The sequence below is a fragment of the Bidens hawaiensis genome, unplaced genomic scaffold (genome assembly GCF_021521415.1).
Source record: "Bidens hawaiensis isolate Kalapana, Puna unplaced genomic scaffold, B.hawaiensis_p1.1 tig00012728_1, whole genome shotgun sequence".
NCBI classification, from domain to species: Eukaryota; Viridiplantae; Streptophyta; class Magnoliopsida; order Asterales; family Asteraceae; genus Bidens; species Bidens hawaiensis.
The window spans coordinates 364,269-391,059 of record NW_027492053.1 but is presented as its reverse complement, the minus strand read 5'-3'; the positions used below and the strand labels follow the sequence as shown (position 1 = coordinate 391,059).

The 26,791-nt window shown below is 34.4% G+C and overlaps 6 protein-coding genes across 10 annotated transcripts; all 6 read left to right on the top strand.

The window, feature by feature from the left end:
* The first annotated feature begins 1,006 nt into the window (after positions 1-1,006).
* Positions 1,007-3,377, top strand: LOC143541970 (myb-related protein 2-like). Its single transcript, XM_077034646.1, has 6 exons — positions 1,007-1,211; positions 1,299-1,375; positions 2,098-2,158; positions 2,265-2,343; positions 2,418-2,487; positions 2,640-3,377. The coding sequence occupies exons 1-6, from the start codon at positions 1,007-1,009 to the stop codon at positions 3,207-3,209; spliced, it is 1,062 nt and encodes a 353-aa protein (XP_076890761.1). The 3' UTR covers positions 3,210-3,377.
* Positions 3,378-10,173: 6,796 nt separating this feature from the next.
* On the top strand, positions 10,174-13,342 carry LOC143541981 (glucan endo-1,3-beta-glucosidase 8-like). Its single transcript, XM_077034653.1, has 2 exons — positions 10,174-10,595; positions 12,044-13,342. Exons 1-2 carry the CDS (start codon positions 10,261-10,263, stop codon positions 13,149-13,151), a joined length of 1,443 nt encoding a protein of 480 aa, XP_076890768.1. The 5' UTR covers positions 10,174-10,260; the 3' UTR covers positions 13,152-13,342.
* Positions 13,343-14,680: 1,338 nt separating this feature from the next.
* On the top strand, positions 14,681-17,210 carry LOC143541969 (PHD finger protein ING2-like). 5 transcript variants are annotated; one of them, XM_077034645.1, is made up of 7 exons: positions 14,681-14,774; positions 14,872-14,943; positions 15,726-15,916; positions 16,091-16,154; positions 16,262-16,494; positions 16,589-16,627; positions 16,715-17,210. In XM_077034645.1, the coding sequence occupies exons 1-7, from the start codon at positions 14,729-14,731 to the stop codon at positions 16,817-16,819; spliced, it is 750 nt and encodes a 249-aa protein (XP_076890760.1). In that variant the 5' UTR covers positions 14,681-14,728; the 3' UTR covers positions 16,820-17,210. The 5 variants fall into 5 exon arrangements, 4 of the variants coding, with proteins under 4 accessions (XP_076890760.1, XP_076890757.1, XP_076890758.1 ...); XM_077034642.1 differs by having other exon boundaries at positions 15,726-16,154; XR_013136833.1 differs by having other exon boundaries at positions 15,726-16,154; positions 16,262-16,627.
* A 2,154-nt stretch (positions 17,211-19,364) lies between these two features.
* On the top strand, positions 19,365-21,311 carry LOC143541968 (protein SINE1-like). The gene is made up of 2 exons (XM_077034641.1): positions 19,365-20,524; positions 20,775-21,311. The coding sequence occupies exons 1-2, from the start codon at positions 19,877-19,879 to the stop codon at positions 21,204-21,206; spliced, it is 1,080 nt and encodes a 359-aa protein (XP_076890756.1). The 5' UTR covers positions 19,365-19,876; the 3' UTR covers positions 21,207-21,311.
* Positions 21,312-23,051: 1,740 nt separating this feature from the next.
* Positions 23,052-23,972, top strand: LOC143541967 (norbelladine synthase-like). Its single transcript, XM_077034639.1, has 2 exons — positions 23,052-23,358; positions 23,622-23,972. Exons 1-2 carry the CDS (start codon positions 23,182-23,184, stop codon positions 23,910-23,912), a joined length of 468 nt encoding a protein of 155 aa, XP_076890754.1. The 5' UTR covers positions 23,052-23,181; the 3' UTR covers positions 23,913-23,972.
* An 846-nt stretch (positions 23,973-24,818) lies between these two features.
* On the top strand, positions 24,819-25,825 carry LOC143541965 (norbelladine synthase-like). The gene is made up of 2 exons (XM_077034637.1): positions 24,819-25,067; positions 25,471-25,825. Exons 1-2 carry the CDS (start codon positions 24,893-24,895, stop codon positions 25,761-25,763), a joined length of 468 nt encoding a protein of 155 aa, XP_076890752.1. The 5' UTR covers positions 24,819-24,892; the 3' UTR covers positions 25,764-25,825.
* Positions 25,826-26,791: the final 966 nt, after the last annotated feature.

Genomic DNA, 26,791 nt, shown 5'->3' with positions numbered 1-26,791 from the left:
CGTTCATTCTTTTCAAAGGGACCCAATTCTTGATGGGCAGCCGGCCGTCTGTTGCATACTTACCGAAGAACACAAAGATCTTGGTAGAGTCCCCACAAGATTTAAATACTGTTTAGGCTGAATAAGCACCAAACATATTGAAGGGGACAAAAGGGAATGTATTCTTGTTCCATGCCTGCTCTCCAAGAAGAAGAATATTTTTCATTTTTATTACTTTCTTGTTGTGTGTATATAATTATATATTCCAAGTTGCAGATGCTCTAGTCAACATAATAATAATAATAATCTCCTTCCATTTCTACAAATTTAACTCAAGATCTCCTTTATGTCATTATCTATATCCTCAATACAGAAAGATGAAAGATATGTGTCATTCATTTCATTAATACTAATGTTACGAGAACTAATACGAGCTTAAAGATAGTGGATACCCGCATGAAAAATATTGGAATAAGGTTCTTTTCACTTTACAATATTTGTGGATCTATTCCGGTACCCATTGTAAGGTGTTAAGAGTTTTATAGTGCAACGGAATTATAGATTTTGGTCTCGGAATAATAAAAGTGAGTTTATTTACATGTCGCCACGAAGATTGGATGGGTGTTTAGTGTTAGTGTTATTCCTTCATTAGATCTGTCCAAGATTCTATGCTTCACTTGGAAAGCACCCCTTCTACCCCCCCCCCCCCCCTCCTCCACTCGTTGTCCGTTTTCTATATATAGCGAGGTGAGCGTGCATACCATCAACATGTGGATAATAAGTTGTAGATAAGAGGTGTTATAGTATCAAGACACATATTTGAGAATACACAAGAATCAAATTTCAAACTTTGAAGAGATATTAAAGCATGCAGGTATGTATCAAGTAATCAAACCGAGTATTATTTGTGTTCACGGGTCATTTTGCAAAACGTTTCGTTATATGATTATCTTATATTGCATGCATGATCACTTCCAAAACAAATATGTTTGCTAAAACATTTTTTTTTATTTTTTGGGTTATAAAGATGTATCATCATCAAGAAGGAAAGAATATTCATTTGACACCAAGAATGTCAATTACACCCGAAAGACATTTATTTCTGCAGGCTGGGAATAATGGAGGGGACTCGGGACTTGTTTTATCGACTGATGCTAAACCTAGACTCAAATGGACACCGGATCTTCACGAACGGTTCATAGAAGCGGTTAACCAGCTTGGAGGAGCAGATAGTAAGTTCATCTTTTGAAACTTTATAAAAATAATAAAAGAAATAAAAGAAAAAAACTTAATGTTTCTTGTTTTTTTTTTTGTTATAGAGGCTACACCAAAATCAGTTTTGAAGCTAATGGGAATTCCTGGGCTTACTTTATACCACTTAAAGAGTCATCTACAGGTAAACAAGACATGCCAATCATAGTTCTTTTTAGGTAGAGGTGGCAAAGTGGACGGGCCGGGTTGGTTGGTTGGCCCGAAAGACGTTAGTCCAACTCTTTTTTTTTTTTTTTTTACTGATAGTTGGTGTATAAGGTTAAGAGTACAAATACCATATAATAAAAATGATTTTATAGGTTTCCTGTATTAAAAATAGACTTTTAACAACTTATGACCGGTTTCCATTTTAGGTGTTGTTTTATAACACGACAAGGACCTAACACGAAATTAGAGGGTTTGGGTTTAGTATAAACAGGTTTGAGTCAGTTTCAGCTCAAACCTGGAACCCATTTGGTGAAACGAATCGTGTTCGTGCCAACATGGTGGATTCACGGGTTGAACGTTTAACCCATTTGTATTTTATTTTATATTTTATGTGTTTTATGTCAGAATTAAATTGGTTGTGTTTTTAATGTCAAAATTTATAACTTGAAAGATTTTTTAACCAAAATATAATTGTTTTATATACATTTGTATTTTGTTGTGAAAATGAAATTTAAAAGTACTAAAAAAATCAAGTCAAACGGGGTGTGTTCAGGTTCATATGTCTGACATGATTTTCAGGTTTGTGTCACGTTGGACCTACCAATCCAAGAACACGACCTGTTTAGCACCTCTAGTTCTTAATGACTTAAAACAGTTAAACAAGTGCACAAAACTAATTTGCATTTTTTTGTTTGGCAGAAATACAGGCTGAGTAAGAATCAATATAGGCAAACTAATAGTGTTGGCACTAACAAAGTTGGTAAGAACTCTAACAATCAATTCAAATATTTTTATATGTTTTGAAACAATTTTGTAAACGAAAAAAAAAAAAGGATAATTCATTAAAACAAAGATTTGGGCTGCAGATATGGTGGCGGGAGATGCGGTTAGTGAAACAAATGGGACACGTATGAGCAACTCGAGTGTTTGCCCTCAAACAAACAAGTAAGAAGCAGTTGTTTTAGTTATTCAGTTGTAAGTTAACGTTTGTTGTTCTAACGGGACAATTATCCACTCAGAAACCCCCAGATAAGTGAAGCCATACAGATACAAATTGAAGCTCAAAGAAGACTGCATGAGCAACTTGAGGTATGTTATCAATATATCAATACAACTTATAGCATTAAGAAAATCTAAAAATGTTTGAAAGTTATATAAAAGTAAATGAAAATAATAACAAAAAAATAGATAATAATTCAAAAAATAAAAAATGTTTGAAAATATTATTTTAATCTGAATAGGTACAAAGACACTTACAGCTTCGAATCGAAGCACAAGGGAAATACTTACAATCGGTTCTCGAAAAGGCTCAAGAAACACTAGGAAGGCAAAACTTAGGGTCAGTAGGACTAGAGGCTGCGAAGGTACAATTATCTGACTTGGTGTCTAAAGTGTCTACTCACTGCCTAAACACTGCATTAACCGACTGTTCGGTCGAGAGTTGTTTGACATACGGTGAAGGTCAACAAACCGAACAAGAACTGATTGGTTTGACCCTTTTAAAGTCAAAGAAGGTTGAGAATGAGTGTGAAGATGTCAACAGAAGCAAGAGGTGTGACTTGTCAATGAGTGTTGGAGCTGGAGGACTTAAGAGCAGTGAATGGAACACCAATAGAAGATTTATGGATAGGGGCGAAACGGTCATTTTAATGGATCAAAACAACGCGGATTATGTGAAGGAAGAGATGAGTGAGATGCCACAGAAGCTGCAAATGCCATATTTTGGACAAAGTTTGGACCTTAATGCCCATGATGGAAATGATGCAGCTTCAAGTTGCAAACATTTTGATTTGAATGGACTTGGTTGGTAATAGATGTTATAGAGTTATCTTTGTTATTAATGGAAAAGGATTAAAGATATTGTATTGCATTTACAAATTTTTCGGCCGCGTATAATAGTTGGAGAAACATGAATAACATAACTAAGCTTGGAAAACCGTGCGGGTTAGGTGACGGGTCATAAAACTCCAGGCCACAAAGCATAGTTTTATAAGACCACCCTTGTGGGCTTACTAGGGGGAGCCGAGGGCTGCCACATGGGCAGTTGACGCCCTCAACACCGCGCTGCTTGCCTGCTTCAAACAAAGAGGGCGTCAAAAGGGACTTTTCCCCTTCTTCGTTAATGTGTCTCCAATCAAATCTTTAATTAGGGGTCTCTAGTTAGCCCAGAATACATAGCCTAATAGTAACAATTTTATTAAGGTTAAAACAGGGCTCCAATCAATATATTTGAAATAAATTAAGTTAGAAAAGAAGTATCAAAATATGTTCACCTGCCATAAAATCTTGTAACATGACACGGATAAAAAATAATTATGTATTAAATTCATTTCAAAATTCAGTTGATATCATGTATCTTTAGTTAAATTGTTGATACTTGATAACACCTTAAGTCCTTAACTATCACTATTTAGCACAAGGATGGGCCTTTGGACTTCCAACACAATCATTTCTCTCAACCCATTAATCTAAAATACTCCATCTTTAAAATATATAATTTTTATAAATATGTTTTGGATGAACAAAATGTTCATAGATGTCTTATAATTTCTAATATTATAATCTAAAAAGACATTATACTATTACTATTAATAACGGTTATAATAATTTTAAAAGGTTATTCTCGTAACATTAGAAATACTATAAAATATTGTTGTTTAATATGGCAAAGATAAAACTAATGACTCACGAAAGTATTAGAAAAGTTAGATGTAGCTAAAACAAAAATCACACGCACTTCCCTAAAAGTCCATATTCTTTAATTATAACCGTTATCCTTCTTATAGAAAAATGTGCTAAAATTCTACCATGAGTTAAAAAATGTATTTCAAGCATAATTTACATCAAACAAGAGATCATTTAAAAGCCTACCGTCATATATCAAGCATAATAGAATCATACCTAAATGAAATCTGATTCCTATATCATACCCCAAGTCAAATATCATATCAAAAGTCAACCAGCATAATCACACATAATTACATAATACCTAAATGAAACTTCATTCATGTATCCTACTCCAAGTCAATATAACAGAAGTCAACTACCTTATAAGACCCTATCAAAATAAGTTTGTACATTGATTAATCCTTACAACTCATAATTATCAACTGAATGCACAACTACCATTTGAATAAAATCATTTCCATTGATATCAACCTAAAACATCAATAAAAATCTATTTACTTCAGCTAATATGTTTTGAACCCGAGATCTTCAAGTTTGTAAGAGTGTATTTTCCAAGTAAATTTAGAAAATGTTTCATTTTTCTTCTATCTTTTTAATACAACATTTTTCTTAATTATTTTAACTTTAGCCAATGTAACACATATTGTTTTCTATGCGTGTTTCTTTTATTTGAATAACTAATCATGTGTTTAAATTTAAACTAAAATGTTATTAAATTATGTTTAATATTATTTTTTAAATGTTTTTAAAAGTAAACGTGACATCATTTTGTTTTAAAAGACCGGTGTAACCACTTAATAATGGTCGGTTGAATAATCGATTCAATTTTCAAAACACTATTGTCTACATAAAGTCTATTTACGTTATCTAAATATCTTCTCACCTTGAGACGCATACGGCATATCACACGAAGTCAGTTATAAAATCAAGTGAGTTACACATGTTAATAACTTGAATCATCGAAGTCAATACAAGATAAACATCAATAAACAACGAAAAAAAAGACCAAAAGTATCTATAAGGCCGGGGAAACATAAATCACAACTTGTTTAGTTTATCTTACACAAAAAGGTATAATGTATCATTTTTTACCAAACCAAAATTATAACGTCAACCATTTGAAAGTCAACCATCAAACCAAGAATCATGCCCACAGTCAAACATCATATCAAAAGTCAACCAGCCAACAGATCAAAAGCATTTTGTATTTTTATTAAACCATACCACTATCACATTAAGTACTACAAACTCAAAGTACAACTATCATTTGATTAAAAAACATTTCCACAACATACACACAAAATGTTAACAAAGTATATCTAGATAAAACAATGTTTTATCATTTCTGGTTAAAAGATTAAGATTAAAATAAAATTAGTGTTTTAGATTTTTTTTCTCACACTTCTCGTAATAATTTTAATTCTGAATAAATCGTTCCGTTATATAAAATATGTTTATTTCTACACTTTTATACATTTTATTACTACAATGGACATATTTCTAGAACATACATTCATAAATGTAGAATTGTGGGACCAACTCATGGCAAGGGAGCCCATTTTTGTGATAGGTATGAAAAAACAATAATTTTTTCTCTTGATGTTAACAACAGGACATGACACTATATATTTAGTTATTAAATGTCACGTTTGAATGTCTATGACTAGGGGTATTCGATTAACCCGACACGATTCGAACCCGAATAAGCTAATTCGGGTCGGGTTAAAAAGGGTCAAAGAGTATTAATCGGGTTATTCGGGTTAACACTCGAATAACCCGAATTGTTAATAGGGTCGGGTTCGGGTTTATTTTTAGAAAAAGATCGGGTTTCGGGTTAACCCGAATAACCCGATTAATGGTGATACTTAACTTCAAATACAATGATGAAAAAGTGAAATAAACACTATAAAGACAATATTGTAAGCTTTATAGGTGAATTAATTATTCTTCTTGTTCATGAACCGTTCGGCGGAAAGTTCATTTATGCTGTGTTCATTTAATTAAACGAACGAACATGAACACCTGTTTCACTCGTTCATTTATATTCGTGAACGTTCATTTAAGTTCATTCATGTTCGTTTACGTATTAATAGAAAGTTATTAAATATTATTTGCATATATAATTTATATCACCCTAATATGTTTTATATTTGTTTGTCGTGTTTTATTAAATGCGCTCATTTATGTTTGTTTATGTATGTTTGTGTTCGTGAATTTATGTACATATATGTTCATGTTCGTTTATCTTTGTTTAATTATGTTCGCGAACTATTCGTTTAGATTTTAAATAAAGGAACACGAACATGTTTAGTTTTTAACTAACGAACATGAACACAAATATTTGTTCGATTATGTGTTCGTGTTTGTTAAAAGTAAAATGAATGAACACGGGCATGCCTTTATTCATGTTGGTTTGATTCGTTTACATGCCTATATATGTAATTATAAGATAATGACTTGTAAAAGAAATTGAAAATTGATTGGAATTATAAATTTTGCGGCCTATAAGTTACAAACACAAAAAACTACTTAAAATTATAAAGTAACATGGTTAACCCGACTAACCCGACCCGACTAACCCGAAACCCGACTAACCCGAACCCGACTAACCCGAACCTTAATAGGGTCAGGTTGCAGGTTAGATATTTTTTAAGCAAAACCCGACTAACCCGACCCGATTAACCCGAAACCCGATCGGGTTGACCTGATGAACACCCTATCCATGATCCATGAGTGTGTGTTTTTTTTCGAAATAACGTTTATTCACTAGGAGCCAGAATAACACGAAGATGGTACATGACTACAGTGGGACGAAGTTGCTGTAACACCCCGGCCTCTCGTACCACCAGTATTGTCCGCTCTGCCCACGAAGAGCTCACGGATTTGTTTTTGGTTGCCCAAAACGCGTTGGTGATTGAAGAGGCAGGACATTTACTTATGAACCAAGGATCTCTCTCCACGGCCGATGTGGGATTTGCCTAAGAGTGGAACGATGTTGTGTTTGCCAAGGGTGTTACAAACAACCCCCCTTTGGACTCATCGTCCTCGATGAAACGTGTCCCATCACCCCGAATGGCACAAGAGTGGCTTTGATACCACATGTAACACCCCGGGCTCTCGTACCACAAATATTGTCCGCTTTGCCCACGAAGAGCTCACGGATTTGTTTTTGGTTGCCCAAAACGCGTTGGTGATGCTAGTGACAGGACATTTACTTATGAACCAATGATCTCTCTTGTCCACGGCCGATGTGAGATTTGCCTAAGAGTGAAACGATGTTGTGTTTGCCAAGGGTGTTACAGTTGCCCTCGAAAAAGCTTGAACTTTAACTCCCTTAAACACCTTGCTATCGAAAATAGTTTTGTTATTGAAGATATTGTTGCTTCCTACTTTCCAAATACACAAAACACTTGACAACTACATCACATTTTTATTTTATGTTTTTGAGACACATCGTTTTTATCTCTCTTGCCACCTCGTCATCGCTTGCATAGTTTGTATCGTTGACGTCCACTCCTTTGTTTGATAGCGCATCAAGTGTAGGTAGCCTATTTCTAATCGCTCTCCATCCCATGAAACTTACTTTCATTGGGATTCAATTTGACCGACAATTTACATGAATATCTTACTCAAAGAAGTTGTTATCACGTGCAAAGGTAACGATTGAAAGAAAGAACGAAAGAAGGAAATGACACTAACATATGTTACTTCCGCAATTTCACTCATCACTGTTTCACAAATCAGATTGTATGAAATCCAGTATTATGATTGAAAGCTGAAATCGTTTGTAGTTGCATGTTGAAAGTTGAAACCGATTAAGCAATGCTCGTCTCAAATGTTGCATTATTGCAAAATGCAGCGTATTTTAGTTTTGACAAGATTAATGATTTATGTTTTGGAGAAATATCCAAGTGCTAACAAAATCCTTTATCAAATTTGTCTTGTTTTCATTTTATCATAATAAGTGACGGCTCTGAGAATTCATGCGGTCTAGCCAAGCCGAAAACATGTGACCCTTAAGTCTTAACGAACTAAATAATATAAACTATTTTTTAAACGGCCATTAAAGTTATAGCAATAAACATAACAATTAGCGAAATTATGGCATTAAAATGATCCTTTTACATACCGAATAGCAATAAACATAAGATTTCGGGTATTTTAAAAATATATATACATAATATCGGGATTTTTTTAAAAAAAATTTGTGTCCTAGAAAAAACATGCTTCTACTGGACGCCCACATTGCCCACCCTTAGAGCCTCCCCTTATCACCATTTAATAGGTAATACATAGGAAATATAAAAGTTACAAATACAATATATATTTATATTATATAAATTTCTTTTGTTTTGTTTAAAGTAAAAGCTTGTTGTCAAGTCTAATAAACATTTATGGAACATAGTGTATTACTTTTGAGCGTTTTGATTAAGTAAATTTCACACTGCACTTTTTTTACAAACCATTTAAATTGTCAAAACAAAAACACACTGCACTTTGCAATAATGCGCTATTTGAGATGAACATTATTTCATAGGTTTGAACGTTCAAACATGAAATAACAGAATATCATATTTTTGTGTACAATCTGATTTGTGAGATTGTGATGTGGAAGAAGATCAATTGCATCATTTATTGTTTTCTTTACTAATTAGAGACCTTTTTCCTTTTTTTTACTTTGCCTTTGTCCTCCAAAATAGTTAAATCATTAATTAGTTTACCGATACAATTGAATTAAAATCTTTCTTAGAATGAAATGTTTTGACAATTTTATCTAAAGTAATAACTCTTTTTTATTAATCTAAAGTAATAACTGCTAGTAGGATTTATTGGATATGGTTATTTTTGCTGTATTTTAAAGTAATAATAAATAAAGGTTTTCATAAAATATGTTAGATTATTCTTAATTTCTTATTGTTAAAGGCTTCGTGAGCGACTTATCAGTCTTCACGTCGGTTAAAACATGTCTCTTCATCCCTCTCCTTTCGAACACATGCTCTACCGCCACAAACGACCATCTCCAGCCATACTCATTGATCATATCCTCCTTGGGGCCTCTTCACTTCAAAAGTACACAAATACCTAATAAATGTCTTATTATAGATTTTTTTCCCTCTCATCCCAAGACCATCGGTACTCAAGGCATTATACAAAGTTTTGGGGCCAAAACAACGGGGGCACCCCCCTCCCCCGGGCGGCTGTTTTGGGTTTGGTGTTTTGATTAAGCGTTTCGTACATAAAGTTAGAACGTCGCAAATTTGAAGGGTTTTGTGTGTGTGTGAGAGAGATAGACGTTTTGGGGGCTTTTCTCATTACACCTACTTTTTATAAAATACCCAAAAGCTGACTAGACGTTAAATGACCGGGTTTGTCTAGTTTTGACTACACGTTACATAAAACAAAAAGAATTGCACCACGTGGTTTATACCAATGCCACTTATAAATGGACCCACCAGAGCGGCTTACCCTCACATCAACCATCATAATTCTCCATAAAAAAACAAACAAAACCGAATAATTTAAATTTCAAACACAAAACAGTCACCCACCCTGTTAACTAAACCCAATTAAATACACACAAAACATCTTTATTTATATTTATTTTATTTCAATTTTTGCTGCATATAATAATAATAATAACGAAATTACTAGTAAATTCTCCATAAAAAAACAAACAAAACCGAATAATTGAAATTTCAAACACAAAACAGTCACCTACGTCGACCATCAATGGACCCACCAGAGCGGCTTACCCTCACATCAACCATCATAATTTTGTATTAACTAATCTTTTACAAAATTACTAGTAAATTCTCCATAAAAAAACAAACAAAACCGAATAATTTAAATTTCAAACACAAAACAGTCACCCACCCTGTTAACTAAACCCAATTAAATACACACAAAACATCTTTATTTATACTTATTTTATTTCAATTTTTGCTGCATATAATAATAATAATAACGAAATCCACTAACGTTCGTTTATTCAATTTCAAACTCTCCATTCCACACTATAAACATTCATTACTCAACTCCTTCATTCATTCCCCACAACCCACCCACGATCTCACTGTTTCTTCTACAACAAATAACCCCCCAAAAAAACCGTCAATTTTGACCTTAATTTTAGATCTGATTAATAATCAATCTGGGTTTCCGGTGAACACAAACATGTTAAGGGTGAAATCTGCAATTTTGTTATTTTTGATGGGCCTGTGTTTAAATTGGTCGGAAGTTGAGGGGCTGGGAGTGAACTGGGGCACCATGGCGACCCATAAACTGGATCCGAAAACGGTGGTGCAGATGTTAAAAGATAACGGGATTAATAAAGTGAAGCTGTTTGATGCTGAACAGTCAACCATGAGTGCACTCGCAGGCTCCGGAATCGAAGTCATGATTGCGATTCCGAACGACCAGCTCGCGGACTTTAACGATTACGGACGAGCTAAGAAGTTTGTACAAAGGAATATTACTCGGTATAACTTCAACGGCGGTGTTAATATCAAGTTAGTGTTGTATTTTATGCTTTAGGAGTTGAATGTTAGGTTGTGTTTGGTGCATTAGGAGTTGTATGTTGTTATGTTGGTGTAGGAAAGGTTGGTGCTTTAGGTAGTTGTACGTTGTGCTTTGTCATGTACACGTGTGTAGCCCGTGTTTTTTCTGTGTGTGAAAATTATTGTTATCTGTTTATGGCCGAAAGGTGGGACTGAAAATGACTGGTTTGGTTTGAGTGTTTTAGAATCTTGTTTTTTGAATTATTTGGTGTTTCAGCCTTTATGCTTAGATTCTTTTAAATGTGACCCGGTGGTAGGAAGGTCTGGGTTTTTCCGTGGAGACTCAAGTTCGATTTTTATTTGTGTTACTTTTGGTAGAGTTTAACAGTGAATGATTTGAGCTAGGCATTGTGTAAGGTTGTCGGCTTGAATCCCGAGCTTACCCGGGTTTTAGTCGTACCGTGTTTTACGCTAGAGAGTTATGCTCTTGTGGTGGCATATCGACTGTAAGTGACAGTCAATGTTATGGTTTCCCGGGGAACATCCAAGCCAACTCTGAAGCCAGTGAGGGTCCGGTAAAGACAACATAGTCTAGCCAAGAGTACAAATTGTAGAGAACGGTGGCCTAACATACAAGAAAGTCGTCGTTTTAAAAAAATACACTACCCAAGCTATGGGGAATTTGAATTCCTTATTTTACTTATAACTTTTTTCAAAAAGTTAATAAGTCACAAGATTGTGACATATTAACTTATTCTCTCATAACATTAGCAATCTCAAACAACTTAATAACTTTTTATAACTTTTGAAAAAGTTAATAAGTTATAAGTTGCTAAAAATAATCTTCCCAAACACCCCCCTTAAACTAGTTTCATACCTTATTTTAAGGTCAAATTAATTTTAATAATTCCAACTATGATTGGCTGATAATAATTCATCATGACAATATAGACAATGACATTCCTAACTTTGATTTTCATAGCTTGTTATAAATCTATACAGACAATGTGAACAATGAAACACGTTACTTTTATCATCGTTGTCGTATACAATCACACCTTAAGGGAATAGTCACTTTGTTTCCCTGTCATGAACAATTTACTGTTTTAAATAACAATCATAATGTTGCATACGATTTTGAAATGAAATAAGTAAAAGTTAGTAGTATCATTAATAATAAGGATTATTATCGACTAATGGTTGTAATATGAATAATATGAATTATTTTATCCAACCTGTCTATTTTACAGTATATATATGTAATTTTTTTTTTGAATTATTTATATCGTATAAGTTTTTGAGTGGTGCTCGTCCAGTTACGAGAATATTTAAGGAAAAAAAACAATTTTCATGAGTTGCATTATTGTCCTCCAAAATTAGTATATTGCTCATGTGTATCACGTGTTTAATTATATAATTTTAAATTTTAATGTTTTTCCTTATATAATTATTTGTAACAGATACGTCGCTGTTGGCAACGAACCATTCCTACAAACATACAATGGCTCATTTACCAAAACAACCTTCCCAGCCCTTCAAAATATCCAAAATGCCATCAACGAAGCCGGGCTCGGTGACAAGATCAAAGCCACGGTACCATCAAATGCCGATGTTTACGGTTCTCCAACCGACAACCCGGTCCCGTCCGCGGGCCGCTTTCGGCCCGACATAAACGACCAGATGGTCCAAATGGTCCAGTTCCTAGCCAAAAACAACGCCCCCTTCACCGTCAACATATACCCATTTTTAAGCCTATACGGTAACGATCACTTCCCGATTGACTTCGCCTTCTTCGATGGTGCACCGCAGCCCGTTGTTGATAATGGGATTCAATACACGAATGTGTTCGACGCGAATTATGACACATTAGTGTCTGCCTTAAAGGCTGCAGGGTACGGTGACATGCCGATTATTGTCGGTGAGGTCGGGTGGCCCACTGACGGAGACAAAAACGCTAATATTAATATGGCGTATCGATTCTATAACGGGCTTTTACCGCGCCTTGCCTCGAACAAAGGGACCCCGCTTCGGCCTGGGGCAATAGAAGTTTACCTTTTCGGGCTCATTGACGAGGATGCGAAAAGTATTGCCCCGGGCAACTTTGAACGACATTGGGGTATATTTAGATACGACGGGCAGCCGAAATTTGCAATGGATATTTCGGGCAGGGGGCAGAACACGTTTTTGGTACCGGCCCAAAACGTGCGGTACCAAGAGAAACGATGGTGTCAGTTTAACCCGAATGCGAAAGATTTGAGTAAGCTTGGGGAGAATATTAATTATGCGTGTACTTATGCAGACTGTACGCCTCTCGGGTATGGGTCTTCGTGTAACGGGTTGGATGCGAACACGAATGCGTCGTATGCGTTTAATGCATATTTTCAAGTGCAAAATCAAGACGAGATGGCGTGTATTTTTCAAGGTTTGGCTATGGTGACCGAAACGAATATATCGACCGATACTTGCAGTTTTAATATTCAGATAGTCGGGGCGTACTCATCGGGTTCTCGTGCTTCAGTTTATTTTTTCGTGTATGTGATTATTTTTATTTTGGGTTTGTTGTTATAGATTTTGGTTTTTTTTCGTGGATACGTAAATTGTTTTTGGTTTTATTGGTGGTTAACGGCTTGAGGATTACATTTGTTTTTGTTGAAACTTTATGTACCGAAAGTTTTGTGAAAAAAAAAACATTGGTTTTTTTTCTTGTCTTTGTGTAACATTATGGAAAGTTTAGAAAGTCTTGACTTTGTGTTGTTTAATACTTTTATGACCTTAAAAGGTGTTTTTATGCGTGTATTACACATGGCATGTTAATTGTTATACTACCTTTGTGTTAGAGGTTTAGTGGGGTTTTCTATTTTTAAATGTTATAAGATGCCACACAATTAAAATTTATCTTGTATGTTTCTACCTTCACCCCTTGTCGTGTGTGATTAACGAGTCGCTGAGACACTTGTTAGAAACAAGTATGTATTAGAAAATATTATAGAATATATATTATTAGAGCTTGATTAATATGTTGTTATCACAGCTAGGAGATTATATTTGATTATATTTCCTTGTCTTAATCTTTATTATACTCATATATAAGATGATCAATAATACATTACATGAGGTTTTCACCTTATTTACCTATTCTACGAATATGATGAAGAATGCACGTTCAGACTAAATGAACAAAAGCAAATCCATGCAAATATTATAATTGTGTTTTAAGAGCTTTATTTGACCTTATTTACCTAATCCTGATTTAATTTTGATCTATATTATTTTTCAAAAATTTCCCGTTTTCTCTTATCATAACATTTGACATATGCAACACATAAGTTTAACGTGTAAATGCTATATGGTTGAGTGAAGTAAATCATGTGTCGCCCATTATTATAAGTTAAAACCAGTGTTTTAAAAACCGGTTCAAACCGGCCGGTTAAACCGGATTTCGCACACTACGCCGGTGTTTTGAGTATGATATTTTTGACTGGTTTGCCAGAACAGCGTACCCACGGTTTTGTCTAAATACTAGTTTTTACCTGCAAACCGGTTTTAAGCCCGAGAAATTTTTGATATTTGCGGCCCATATTTTATCAAAATTACTTTTAACCCAACAATTAACATTTAAACGTGTAACTTTAGGACTATTTTTTTAAAATTGAGTGCTTTTGCATTATTATTTTAATAAGGATTAAATTTTCGATTATTTTTTGTTATAGGAATCATTTAGTTTTAGGTTATTTTTGAATTGGAGTTAAATTTATAGGAAATTATAATGTTAACTATTCAATCGGTTGAACTTTCTGGTATAACCCGGTTTAACCAGTTATACCATTTTTTGGTCTACTATGGTACAAGTAAAGTACCGGCTTTTAAAACATTGGTTAAAACTAAACCTAAGACTAAAATCTCATTTATTTGGAAATAAAAATCAACCGGTTTAGATTAAGGCCAGTAATTCAGTTAAATAATGTTGACAGAGTGCTGGTAATTAGGTTAATCATATTCCAACACTAATTGTTAAGTTAGTTATAAACTTATAATAAGACAAAAAGCATCCACTTAAACGACGACGTCGTATTCATTTTCCCTAAATATTGTTAATCTCTCGTGATTTCAAAATCTGTAAAACCTAGAAAAATCACGCGCCAACTATGGCGATCGCGAGAACAGGAGTCTTCGTAGACGATTACTTGGAGTGTAAGCTTTCATTTCATCGATGCATCAATCGAATCTCAAATCGTTAAAATTTGTTCTGATTTCGTACGTTTTTTGCGTTGAATTTGGTTATTTATAGATGCAAGCACATTACCAGCGGAATTGCAGAGGCTTCTCAACACCATACGAGAACTCGATGATCGTTCGCAATGTATATGTTTTATTCAGTGTTAAATTGTTAATTACGCCTTATAAACATGTATCTGTGTTATTTGAAGCTTTTGATATTGTTAGAGGATTGATTTGAACGATTAATATTATCCGTAAAGTGAAGGAGAAATTGAAGATCAATTGATAGATGTGGTGTTGTAATTTCTGTGATTTTAACATTAATTATTAGTTTCTTATTCGATACAATGCAATTATGCAGTTATGCACTGGAGTAATTATTATTACAATATAACTTTTGAACTAGGTAAATTATTATTACATTATTTTATTTTTTTATAACATAATTACGACAGTTCAAAACTGTAAGTACTCTAGTTATTTGTACGTGTAGTATGTCAATTTTATTTGTACCGGATCTCAGCCCATGCAACCTAATTGTGTACTCTGTTCACATGTTTTCATGGCGTACTTAATGTCACGATGCTTATAGCAGAACTTCAGAAGGCATGTTGCATAAATGTTCCAACTGTATGTTGCTATGAAAATTGAAAAGTAAGATGCATTTATAAAATGTTGAATTTATATATAATTTAATGTTTCCAACTGTATCATACCGGTTTGGTGGTTAAGTGATCAAGCGTTGATGATAGTATTGGTCGTCAATTATAGAATACTATTTGCATATCATGCAGGGCTTTCTTAGGTAGAAGTAGAATAATAATATGTTCTTTTGTAAAGAAACAATCTAGAAACTAGAGAGTGTGTATTTGTTGGAAAATAAAGAGATTAGTGATTATTAATTGGGTTGTTTTTGTGTTAAAGCAATGATAAATCAAACAAGGCAGCAGACAAAGAACTGTTTGGATATTGCCTCTCAAAACTACTATACAGGCAATCAAGAAGATGCCGACATGGATTTTGAGAAAATGAAAAGAGTAATTGAAGCAAACCAAGATAATGCTCTAAACCTATGTACCGAGAAGGTCCTTCTTGCTCGCCAGGCTTATGATCTCGTGAGTTTTTATAAAATGTTGACTTTATTCGGATGTTTATCGCCTCTTATCCGAGTTTACTACTTAACAAGTTTATGGCACTTTAAATTGTTCTATATTATTAGGAGCTATTATCATAGTATGTATCTTTGTGTTCATTTTGTAATGTTTTTGTTTTACTTTTTTGTTTTTCAGATAGACAGTCATGTTAAACGCCTTGATGAGGATTTGCATAACTTTGCTGATGATTTAAAACAAGGTTTAGTTAAATTTATCTAGTTACTCGCTTTTTCACATATCAATGTTTGAGTATTGCTCAAATGTCTAAAATACTCCTTTAAAAATATAATTTTTGGTTATTTGCAGAGGGAAAATTACCAGCTGATGAACCTGCGATACTTCCACCATTACCTTTAGTTCCTAAAATCGAGAAACGAAAGTTACCGTACTTCACACCTCAATCTAAGAAACATGATTACAAGGACCGGGATTTTGAGCTCATGCCACCACCTGGCGGTTTCAAACAAGATTATGCCACCCCTCTGGAGATTGATCAAACAATAGATCCAAATGAACCCACCTACTGTGTTTGTCATCAGGTTCTTAATTCTGTTAAAATGTTAATAATTTCCAAGTTATGCGGTTTATGTCATTCAGTAAAATGATTTTGAGTATTTTTTATTTTGTCTTCAGGTTTCTTATGGTGATATGATTGCATGTGACAATGAGAGTGTAAGTTGCTGTGATCAAACTTCTATGCTGGTTTCTTATTATATGATCAAACTTATTAACAAAAATGGTGTTTTTGGTGTTTGATAGTGTCAAGGTGGGGAGTGGTTTCATTACTCGTGTGTTGGGTTGACGCCAGAGACGATGTTTAATGGAAAATGGTTTTGTCCAACTTGCAAACAACTTCCGCTTTAACAATCAAGTTTATGTGTTGTATAGCACTTCACAACATAACCAAGATTCCAAATTTGAAAATGTGGGTAACAACAGAAATCTTTTATGACAAAGGTGCAAAATGTGATGTTACACGAAGTTGTAGCCATGAGTTATATTCTTTTTAGCAATCCAATTTCTTTACAAATCATAATAAACTGTTTTTCTTCCTCTAGTGTGGTAATTCATGGCATGACATGAAAATAGCCGAGACTTTGGGTACTAGGTAACTGCTGTTTTTGTTAGGCGTGTGCATAGGATGGTTCGGTTCAGCTTTAAGCCATTAGTGAACTGAAATTGAAATTCAGTTATAGGATTCTAAAAACAGGTTGACTGTGGTTGGTCAACTTTGGATTAGGGAGCACGGAAACAAACTGCAATAGTGCAATTGTCGTTTATGTCCAAAACTAAAATTGAATCAGCAGCTATTTGTTCGGTTATGTTGGTCAATTCGGACTCGGTTATGGGTTAATGACTTAATGGGTGTTTCTGGTTTCCTGGTCTTCCTAAGATTCTTGCAGAGCAATACAAAACTTTCAAAAGCATTTAAGGGAAGCTCAAACTTTAGATAGGGCTCTAAGTGAGACTAGTTCGGACTTATAAGTCATACGAATCGAACTAGATTTTAACTGAGCTCAGATTGGCTCAACTTTTTTAGATATCATATTACTCGACAATAAAATATGAAAATTTATAAATTCAACTATAAAATATGAAAATTTATAAAATCAACTATACCTTTTTATTCTTCTTCTTACGATTAGATAAAGAGTCGTCGTTAGATCAATATCTTAAATTCGGGCATGTTAGGAGTTTAGAGTTTGTGGCCTAGGATAAAGAGATTTGAGAACAATGACAAGAAAGTCTATTGATTATATTATAAATTGTATTTGTTGGAAAACGAAAACAGAAAACTCTAAAACTAAAGAATTTTTAAGTACATAGTTTTTTGAGTTATTGGTTGTAATTTAACTAAAAATTGCATAAGCCAATATTACGTTATAGACAATGGATTTTAACTAATCTGCCATTTAACTTTCACATTGTGTACAATGCCCGTTTCTTTTTCTCTTAAAACCCCTTGTGAGGGTGGCACCCCCTTTATTTCTCGTGGCGTGGTGTGGTGGGGCGCTAAATAGGGTTGTAAACGAAACGAACTAGACGACACCTTGTCCTTCATGGTCCATTAAGCTTTTGTCAGACAACCGAATAGTTCACAAACACTCTAACAAACAAAAATTTGTGTTTGTGTTCGTCCGTTAAGATTTTTTTGGACAAACAGACAGTTCACGCCTTCACAGACACTAATAGACAAACAAACACACAGACACTAATGGACAAATGAACACTAACGAACACGAATGGCCATTAATGAAACAAAACGGACATTAAGAACAGGGCGTTAACAGTTCATTTATTAAATGGATGAACATAAACGAACTTCCAACCAGCTGAACGTCATGTTCGTTTACAGCGCCCTAGCGCTTAAGTCGTAAGAGGACAGGGATACTAAGACTGTGTGTAATGGGGCGTGAGATTGGGCGAAGAGGGGCGAGAACACCCCCCCACCCCCCGGCGATATGTGGGCGAAAAGGGGACGTGGCGGGGTTCTTTTATCGCCGATGGGGTTTAAATAATAATATTATTATATTAATTTGACCGTTGTAACGGTCAAAAAAAAATTAAAGCAATATATATATATATATATATATATATATATATAAACATACACATTCTTCTCCATTTCATACACAATTCATACCCAAAATCTTCAAAAAATTTAGCAAAATGAATCCTACAAACAACCCGAACCAACCGACACTCGTGGAACTCGCCGCTACCATGAGAGAAATCGTCAAAAAACAAAAAAGTGTGTCGGGGAACTCAACGAGGCCATGAGAGAAACCGACAAACAACACGAAAAGATTGTCAAAATGTTGAAATTGCGGGAAATGAGTGAAGAATACAAATCCCTCAAAGCGGCCGGGTTACATGAAGAGGCCGCATTATTGCAACGACAACGAATGGAAAAAATGCGCGAATATTATGGATATTAGTATTTTATTTAGTTATGTTTTTTAATATTTTTAGTTATGTATTTTTTTTTTAATTTTAATGCATTATTAGTTATGTTTTTTAATTTTTTGGTATTTTTTTTAAATTTTAATGCATGTTTATTTAATTATTTAAATAAATTGGTTTTTATTTGTTTAGTTTAGTTATAAAAAAAAAATAATAAAAAAAGAAACTGTGGGCCAAACTTGTAGCCCTTACACCATTACACCCCAAAAACAAATTTTCACTCAATGCTGACTGGGCGCCACGTGTCACAATTCGCCCCAAATTATAGCCCCTCCGCTAGACATGGCGTGATGGACAAATGAACGCAACTCATGCTCTTACAAAGTTAACTTGAGGGCATAGTGGTCGAAGAACAAAGTAGCCAACCGGGAGAAATTAAGACATAGATTTGAAATAATATAGAAACCCTAAAATCAAATCCTTACCAAAAATAAGGGGGAAATCAAATCAAATAATATAGTTTCATATCTCATGAAAGGTGAACTTAACTCCCAAGAACACACAGGTAATAATAATAATAATAATCATTCTTTTTGCTTTAGTGTATTGATCCAATCGACACAGTAGAATAGAATGGGAAGAAACTTGACCCATATGATTAAACATGAGTTTAATAATCTCGATAAAGATCAAGAAACTAGAAACTCAGCAATGAAAACAATAAAATCACTAGTCAAAGATTTGGATTCAGTTTCAATCCCAATCTTTCTTGATCAAGTTTCCGAAACCAACGAAACCCGGTTAACCGATTTCGAGATCTCTCTGTATGAAGATATTGCGCGTGTTCACGGCCCGTTAATCGTCCCGCGTATTGACCAAATTTTGTTGATTATGATCAAGGCGTTGAGTTCTAACCCGGGCTCGTTAAGTCTCAGTCAAGTTTGTTCTAAAGCGGTCTCCGCCATTGCATGATATGGGATTGACCCGACAACACCCGAAGCCCGAAAGCAAGAAGTTATGCACTCGCTTTGTAAACCATTATCGGATTCGCTTTTGTCAAGAAACGAGAGTTTATCGTTGGGTGCAGCCCGTTGCATAATAGGGCTTGTGGAATTGGATGATTGGCGGTTTTGTTCGAGTCAAACGGTCAATGAGGTGTGTCAACGGGTTGCTGCGGGTTTGGAGGGTGATGCGCATATGGGTTTGGTCATGGCTTTGGCTAAACGGAACGGGCTCGTTGTAGAGGGTTATGCGAGGTTGTTGGTTCGGGCTGGTGTTCGGGTTTTGAATGCGGGTGTAAGTGAGGGGGATTGTAGGAAGCGGTTGTCGGCTATTCGAATGGTTAACTGTTTAATGATGAGTTTGGATTATAAGTGTATAGTATCGGAATTAACATTTGTGATTGAAGAGTTTCAAAAGTTTCAACAAGGTGAAATCGTGGATGTTAACGAGGCGGTTTCTGAAGGAATACATATGGCGAAAAGAATATTGTGGAGTAATGCAGATGTGTCTTTTAAAGACGGGTTGTTATCGGGTCAAGTGAATAATCCTGGTTGTGTGATTAAAACGTTGGAGGCCCGAGAAGATTATGAAGATGAGTTTTCGGGCTTTTTGCTTAGAAGCTCGATTAATGGTGGCTCAAGAAGTCGGACTCCGAGTCCTCAGGTGAGTATAATTTAACTATGTAAGCGGGCTGGGCAAGTGGAGCAACGGGTTAAAATAGGTTCGGGTCAAAATAGCTAGTTTCTGGTATTCGGTGGACCCGAAACATATTTTGTTCAAAAGTTTGAATTTTTAAAATTGTTTTACTTCAACACTAGTCTTTTCTTGTAAAACTAAATAAATTAATTTTAAACTTAGCTTTTAGTGTTTTAAATTCTTTACTGATCTAATGTTATGCTGGCTTTTGTTTCAGAAAACACGATCGTCGTACGTTAATGCTGACAGCAGTAACCGTTTCACGTCTCCTAGGAAGCTAAGTCAGCCTCTTCATGTTTCAGACGACGGCAGTTCTAGAAATCAAAACAGCAGATTCAGAAGCTCGTCTTCAAGCAAATTCAACCGGAGATCTAATTCAAATTATGATCAAAACGGTTTTAACGAGTGTTTTACTAATAAAGATGAACTGTTTAACGGTACCTCAGAAACGGTGTCTTCAACTGATGACATCCTCACAAATGGGAGCTATCATGTGGAAGAGTGTCAAGAAAATGTTCCTGAAACTAAGGTGAAATCTCGGATGTCTGCTGTCAAGGTTTATTCTTGGTTGTTTGTTTTGCTGGTTGCGGTTGTTTTGTATATGTGGGTACAAGGTATAGATGAAGGTTACAAACTCGTACCCACCTAGTTTTGATGTTTGACAAGAACTAAGGAACTAAATTTTGGGGATTTCAAGTTTATATTCAGTTTTCGAATATATAAAATTGATAAGATTTCAATGTTTCTTGAGCTTCTGAATACTTGTGGTACAGATATGTTTCAAGATATGAATTGGGTTATTTGTATAAAGAAAGTTGTATTTGGGCTATTTGTATAGATTAATTAAAAGGTGTTAATAGTATATTAATATTACTTACTTAGTTTTCGGGTTGGCCCGATTACAGTCATAAAAATCTAAAACCGTAACAGTAGACTAAATGCTTCTTCAGTTTCTTAAAAAAAAACAAATGGGTCTACACCAAGTTCCAAGCCAATGAACGTATTTGACCAGGCCAAAGTTGACAGTGTTTGGTGACCTTATTGTCCACAAATACGAAATCCGGTATTTATTATCTCAGAAAATGAACGTTTATCACAAAGCTAAATCTCATCTCAAGAACGAAGAACATATACATGCAAGAATAAAACAAAAACAACTCATACACAAAGCTCTAACGAAGAACAAGAATAACCAACACAAAATATGATCTTTTTTTAGAGAAAACGTGCCCGCCACATAAATGCGGGTTATGCTAAAACAAATGTCCGTAACTCCACATATTTAAGCCCAGCGTCTACACCAAGTTCCAAGCCCGCACTGGCCAAGCCTATCAGCAACTAGAACAGCTCCAAACCCATTTGGCAATTAACCAAAGACCGAGAATTAGATTTAAAACATAACTATTTTGATTATACGAATATAACTTAGGTATATTTCAACACTAATTTTCCACAATGAGTTTACTAAGTATTTTCGGAATCATGATAATTAACTTAATAGCTGTTTGAGATCTTATTTATATATACGAACCATTATTAATAAATTTTGATCAATGTTTCACAAAGAAGACATATTGAGTGATATATATATCTTTACGAGTTCATAACCAGTTATATATATATCTTTACGTGCAAAATGTGAGAATCAAGTAGAGTAATTATATATACAAGTATATGATGTAATTATATAATTACTCTACTTGTATATATAATTACTCTACTTGATTTTCACGTTTAACATGTTAATTTCATTTGTGTTTGATCCAAACCCATTTTTAAAATAAGTTTACGATTAGTTTTGCAAACCTAATCGGTGATAGCACCTTTTTTTAACGTACTTTTAGATCACTTAAAAATACAGTTAATACAACAATCAATCATCCATTCGTTTTCTTTTGTTTTCAATGTTTAAGACCACACTTGAAAGCAACCAAACGATACGTATATATCTCAAATGATAATTTTTTGGGACCAATTTGGCAACCAAGTTTTATTATAGTCCTTTAAATATTTTAAAATTAAATTTTGGCCCAATTTTACGACTATTTTTATGGAAGTGGGACCCGTCGACCCGGTACAAATCAAATGAACCATACTAAACATACAAATAACTAGTGTAGTTACAGTTTTAAACTAGAGGAACTATGTTATGAAAAAATAAATTGTGTAATAATAATTACTGTAGTTCAAAACGTTACAGAGTAATCATAATCACACGGATGTTAACATAATTACTCTAGTTATTTGTACACTTCTCACGATAAAAATGTATTTGTATTTGATACAAACCATTTTTATGCGTTTTCTTTAAATAAAAAAATTACAACTTAATTTGTGATTAATCCCTTAAAACAAAATGCAAAAGTAATCACTTAAAAGAAATCAAATATCAAGGCAAAACATTTTTATTTAAACATAAAAACCTATTTATCGTGACTTTAATTCTTCTTAAAAGTATAAACATTCAATATTTTCTGGTAGGCAATATTATCACCATAAATTCTTTCTCAACCACACATGAACTATTTTCAATGTATCCTGATGACTTCTCTACATATACCTTAAACACAACATGAACCAACCATAAACATAAAACCTCATACATAATACATACGCCAGATAAAATGTTTGGATCTTTGTCGGAAGAAGTTGAAGTGAAGGTGGCAGCAGACAAAGCATGGCAGCTCTACGGCACGATCAAACTTGGAGACATTGCGGCTAAACACATCCTTGAGAGCCTTGAAGTCATCGAAGGCGATGGTGGTGTTGGTACCGTTATCAAGGTCACTTTCAAACCAGGTGCGTGTTACTATTACAAAATTGATCAATTATAATATTTTTTTAACAGCTAACTCTCACACTCATTAATAAGTAATTATTAAATGTACACTTTTGTCCACCATGGGACGAAAATTCCATGGGACGAAAATTCTCAACCACTTAAGGAACACCACTATGTACACACGCTCATAGCACTAGGCTACAAGACTCTTGGTATACTATATTTAGTTAGATGATAACTTTATATACTGCATTTTAAATTTTGTTAGTGATTTTTGTAGAGTCTGGGCTTTCACCATACAAGGAAAAGTACACACTGATCGATAACGATAAGATGGTGAGAGAAGCCGAGATGATAGAAGGAGGATATTTGGATTTAGGGTTTACTCTTTATAGAGTTCGCATTGAGGTGAAGGACAACACGAGTGATGAGACAGGTTCATCGTGCATCGTGAAAATTACAATTGAGTATGAGGTTAAGGAAGAGGCTGCTGATAACGCGTCATTTGTCACCATCGAGCCCTATGTTGCTCTTATGAAGTTCGCGAATGAACATCTCTTAAGTTCTACTTAATTCTAAGGCAAAAATGTGTTTTCGCTATGTATTAGATGTTTCAAACATTAACAATAAGGTAGTTTATTCACCTAGGCATGCATTACATTTCAACTTAAATAAAAACTTTCATTTAATTAGCATCTATTTATCCCTTTGGATAGAGGTACGGTGTGTCTACATTCCACCATCCCCGGACCCTATTTATAGCTTTGCTGTTGGTGGGATTTCACTGGTTTTGATTGATTGATTGATTGATTGATTGATTTAACGAGCATCTGTTAATTAAGTTTTCAAGTTAGTGAAGTTTGTATTCTTCTCTTAAAATATTAAAATTAAGTTATATAAGATAGGGTCGTAAATGAAATGGACGAACATTAATGGAAGTTACGATATAAATTAACCGGGAATCCCAAATTTGTCTATCAAGAGTAGATCTTAATTAATTTATACAACAAACAACATGAATGTTGGTTCAGCCCCCAAAACATGCAACCAGATAACACTAGTTTTGATCACAATTGTTGATCGACTATTTCTATTGATTGAACGAGAGCGTACATACAATGAACGAAAGCGTACATACAATGAACTTTAAACCCACGTTAACTTCATCCTAAAAAACCATGGACAAACCCATTAACTAAAACTTGTTAAAAAACAAACATATGATTAAATACTAAAATACTTAAGCGGACATGTTTTATTGCCTATTTGCCTGGTGTTCGATACTTAGAATATACTTTTGCAATAAATAAACGTTTACCTAGTAAAAGGAAATATATTAAACTATGTTTTTAATTCATCGGAAAATAAAGCATAACTTATTTATTTAAACATAAAAAAGCTATCATTATATGACTTTTATCACTTATTTTATCAACCACACATGAACTACCTTCTCGAGACGTTGATATCTTCTACATATACCCTCAATTTAAAAGATGAACCAAGCATAAACATAACTAAAAGTCTAAAACTTCATACATACGACCGATAAAATGTTTGGGTCTTTGTCAGAAGAAGTGGAAGTGAAGGTGTCAGCAGACAAAGCGTGGCAGCTCTATGGCACGATCAAACTTGGAGAGATCGCCGCTAAACACACCCTTGAGAGCATCGACGTCCTTGAAGGTGATGGCGGTGTTGGTACCGTCATCAAGGTCAATTTTAAACCAGGTGACACAATATTTCAAATGCTTATTATATATATGGTGTTTTGTTGATATGTCTATATATTAGTAAAATCCTAACAAGTTGTTTGGGACATACTTTTAGGAATAATAAAGGGTAGCATGTGATCTAAATGAGAGATAAATAACGGGACGAGAGAGTGTGATTGTGTTTTTAGGATGATTCAGAGGTTGTGGAGATGTGGTCAAGTAAAGATGTAAACTCGGTATTAAAACCTATTATTGTTGTGGATGCTCTTATGGTATATATAAACACGACTAAGCGTGGAGCTAGAATGTGTGCACCCCCGGCCTTCCTCCTCATTTCATTCTTATGAATTATAAATTTATATAACCATGTGCTTTTATAAATTGCGGTTTTTTAAGAATTCGTTGGTGACTGTACGCAGAGTCTAGGATTTCATATTGCAAAGAGAAGTTCACAATGATCGACAATGATAATATGGTGAGAGAAGTAGAGATCATAGAAGGAGGACTTTTGGATTTTGGATTCACACTTTGTAGAATCCGTATTGAGGTTAAGGACAATGCAAATGACAAGACGGGTTCATCATGTGTTGCGAAAATGACAGTCGAGTATGAGGTTAAGGAAGAGGCTGTTGGCAACACATCACTTGTTACCATTGAGCCGTTTGTTGTTCTTATGAAGATCGCAAACGAACATCTCTTAAATTCTAGTTAAGTCAGAACAAATTTTTCATAGTATAGTGTTATCAAATATTAATAAAGTTGTTTTACTCACCCCATCTATAATACTATATGATGTATTACATGACAATTTAAATAAAACTGTAAAGGCTTTCATTTGAATTAATTGAATACTTGGAATTACCATGCTCGTAGTTGAGAGAAGTACGAATCGTGATGTGTCTTGATAGATAGGCTCGTTCAACGATCATTGCCATGATAGATCAGTTGGTTTAATGACCGGCCCAATTTTCAGAACATTGGATAAATAAAAATGTAAGGGAATAATCATGGCCCATGGGTGACAATATTTTTCAAAATAGATACTCTTTAGACTGTAAATCTCAAAGTGTTTCTTGAATCTAACCAATGAAATGCAGTCAAATCATTGTCGTTGGCTAAGCAGGCCATAGCCTTAGTTGACATGTCCGAAACTAAAAACCATGCCAAACAACACATGTGTGCGACAAGTATCTACTACTGTGTTCCCGAGTCTCATTTAACAAAGGGAGTGAAAGGAAAAAAGAGAAAAATATGAAAAAAACCATGTTCCATAGCTTTTTATAATAAGAGGAGCGGAGGGGAAATAAGGGAAAAAGATTAGAATATGAGAGCATATATCCATACTCCCAATTGGACAGATAATGAGAGAAATTACATTTGTATAATTTTATCTTTTATCAATTACTAAATTACCCTCATGTCTAACTTCCTATTATAGTTTATTTAAAGGTATAATTGGAAAATTGTATTTTCTTTTCTTTTCCTCTTAACTCAGGAACACGTAAAATATTTAATTTTCATTCTTTTTTCAGTAAACTCGGGAACACGAAATAAAATCACACATTTTCTTTTCCATAGCTTTCTTTTCCGTTCTTGTTCTCCTCATTTCCCTCCCCTCCTCCTGAGTTAAGTTACAAATGGGCGGAAACAGAGGAAAGGAAGGAAAGGAAAGGAAAGTGGAAGGAATCAAGGAGAAAATGGTGTTCCTAAGAATTTTTTAGATGGAAAGGAAAAGAATGG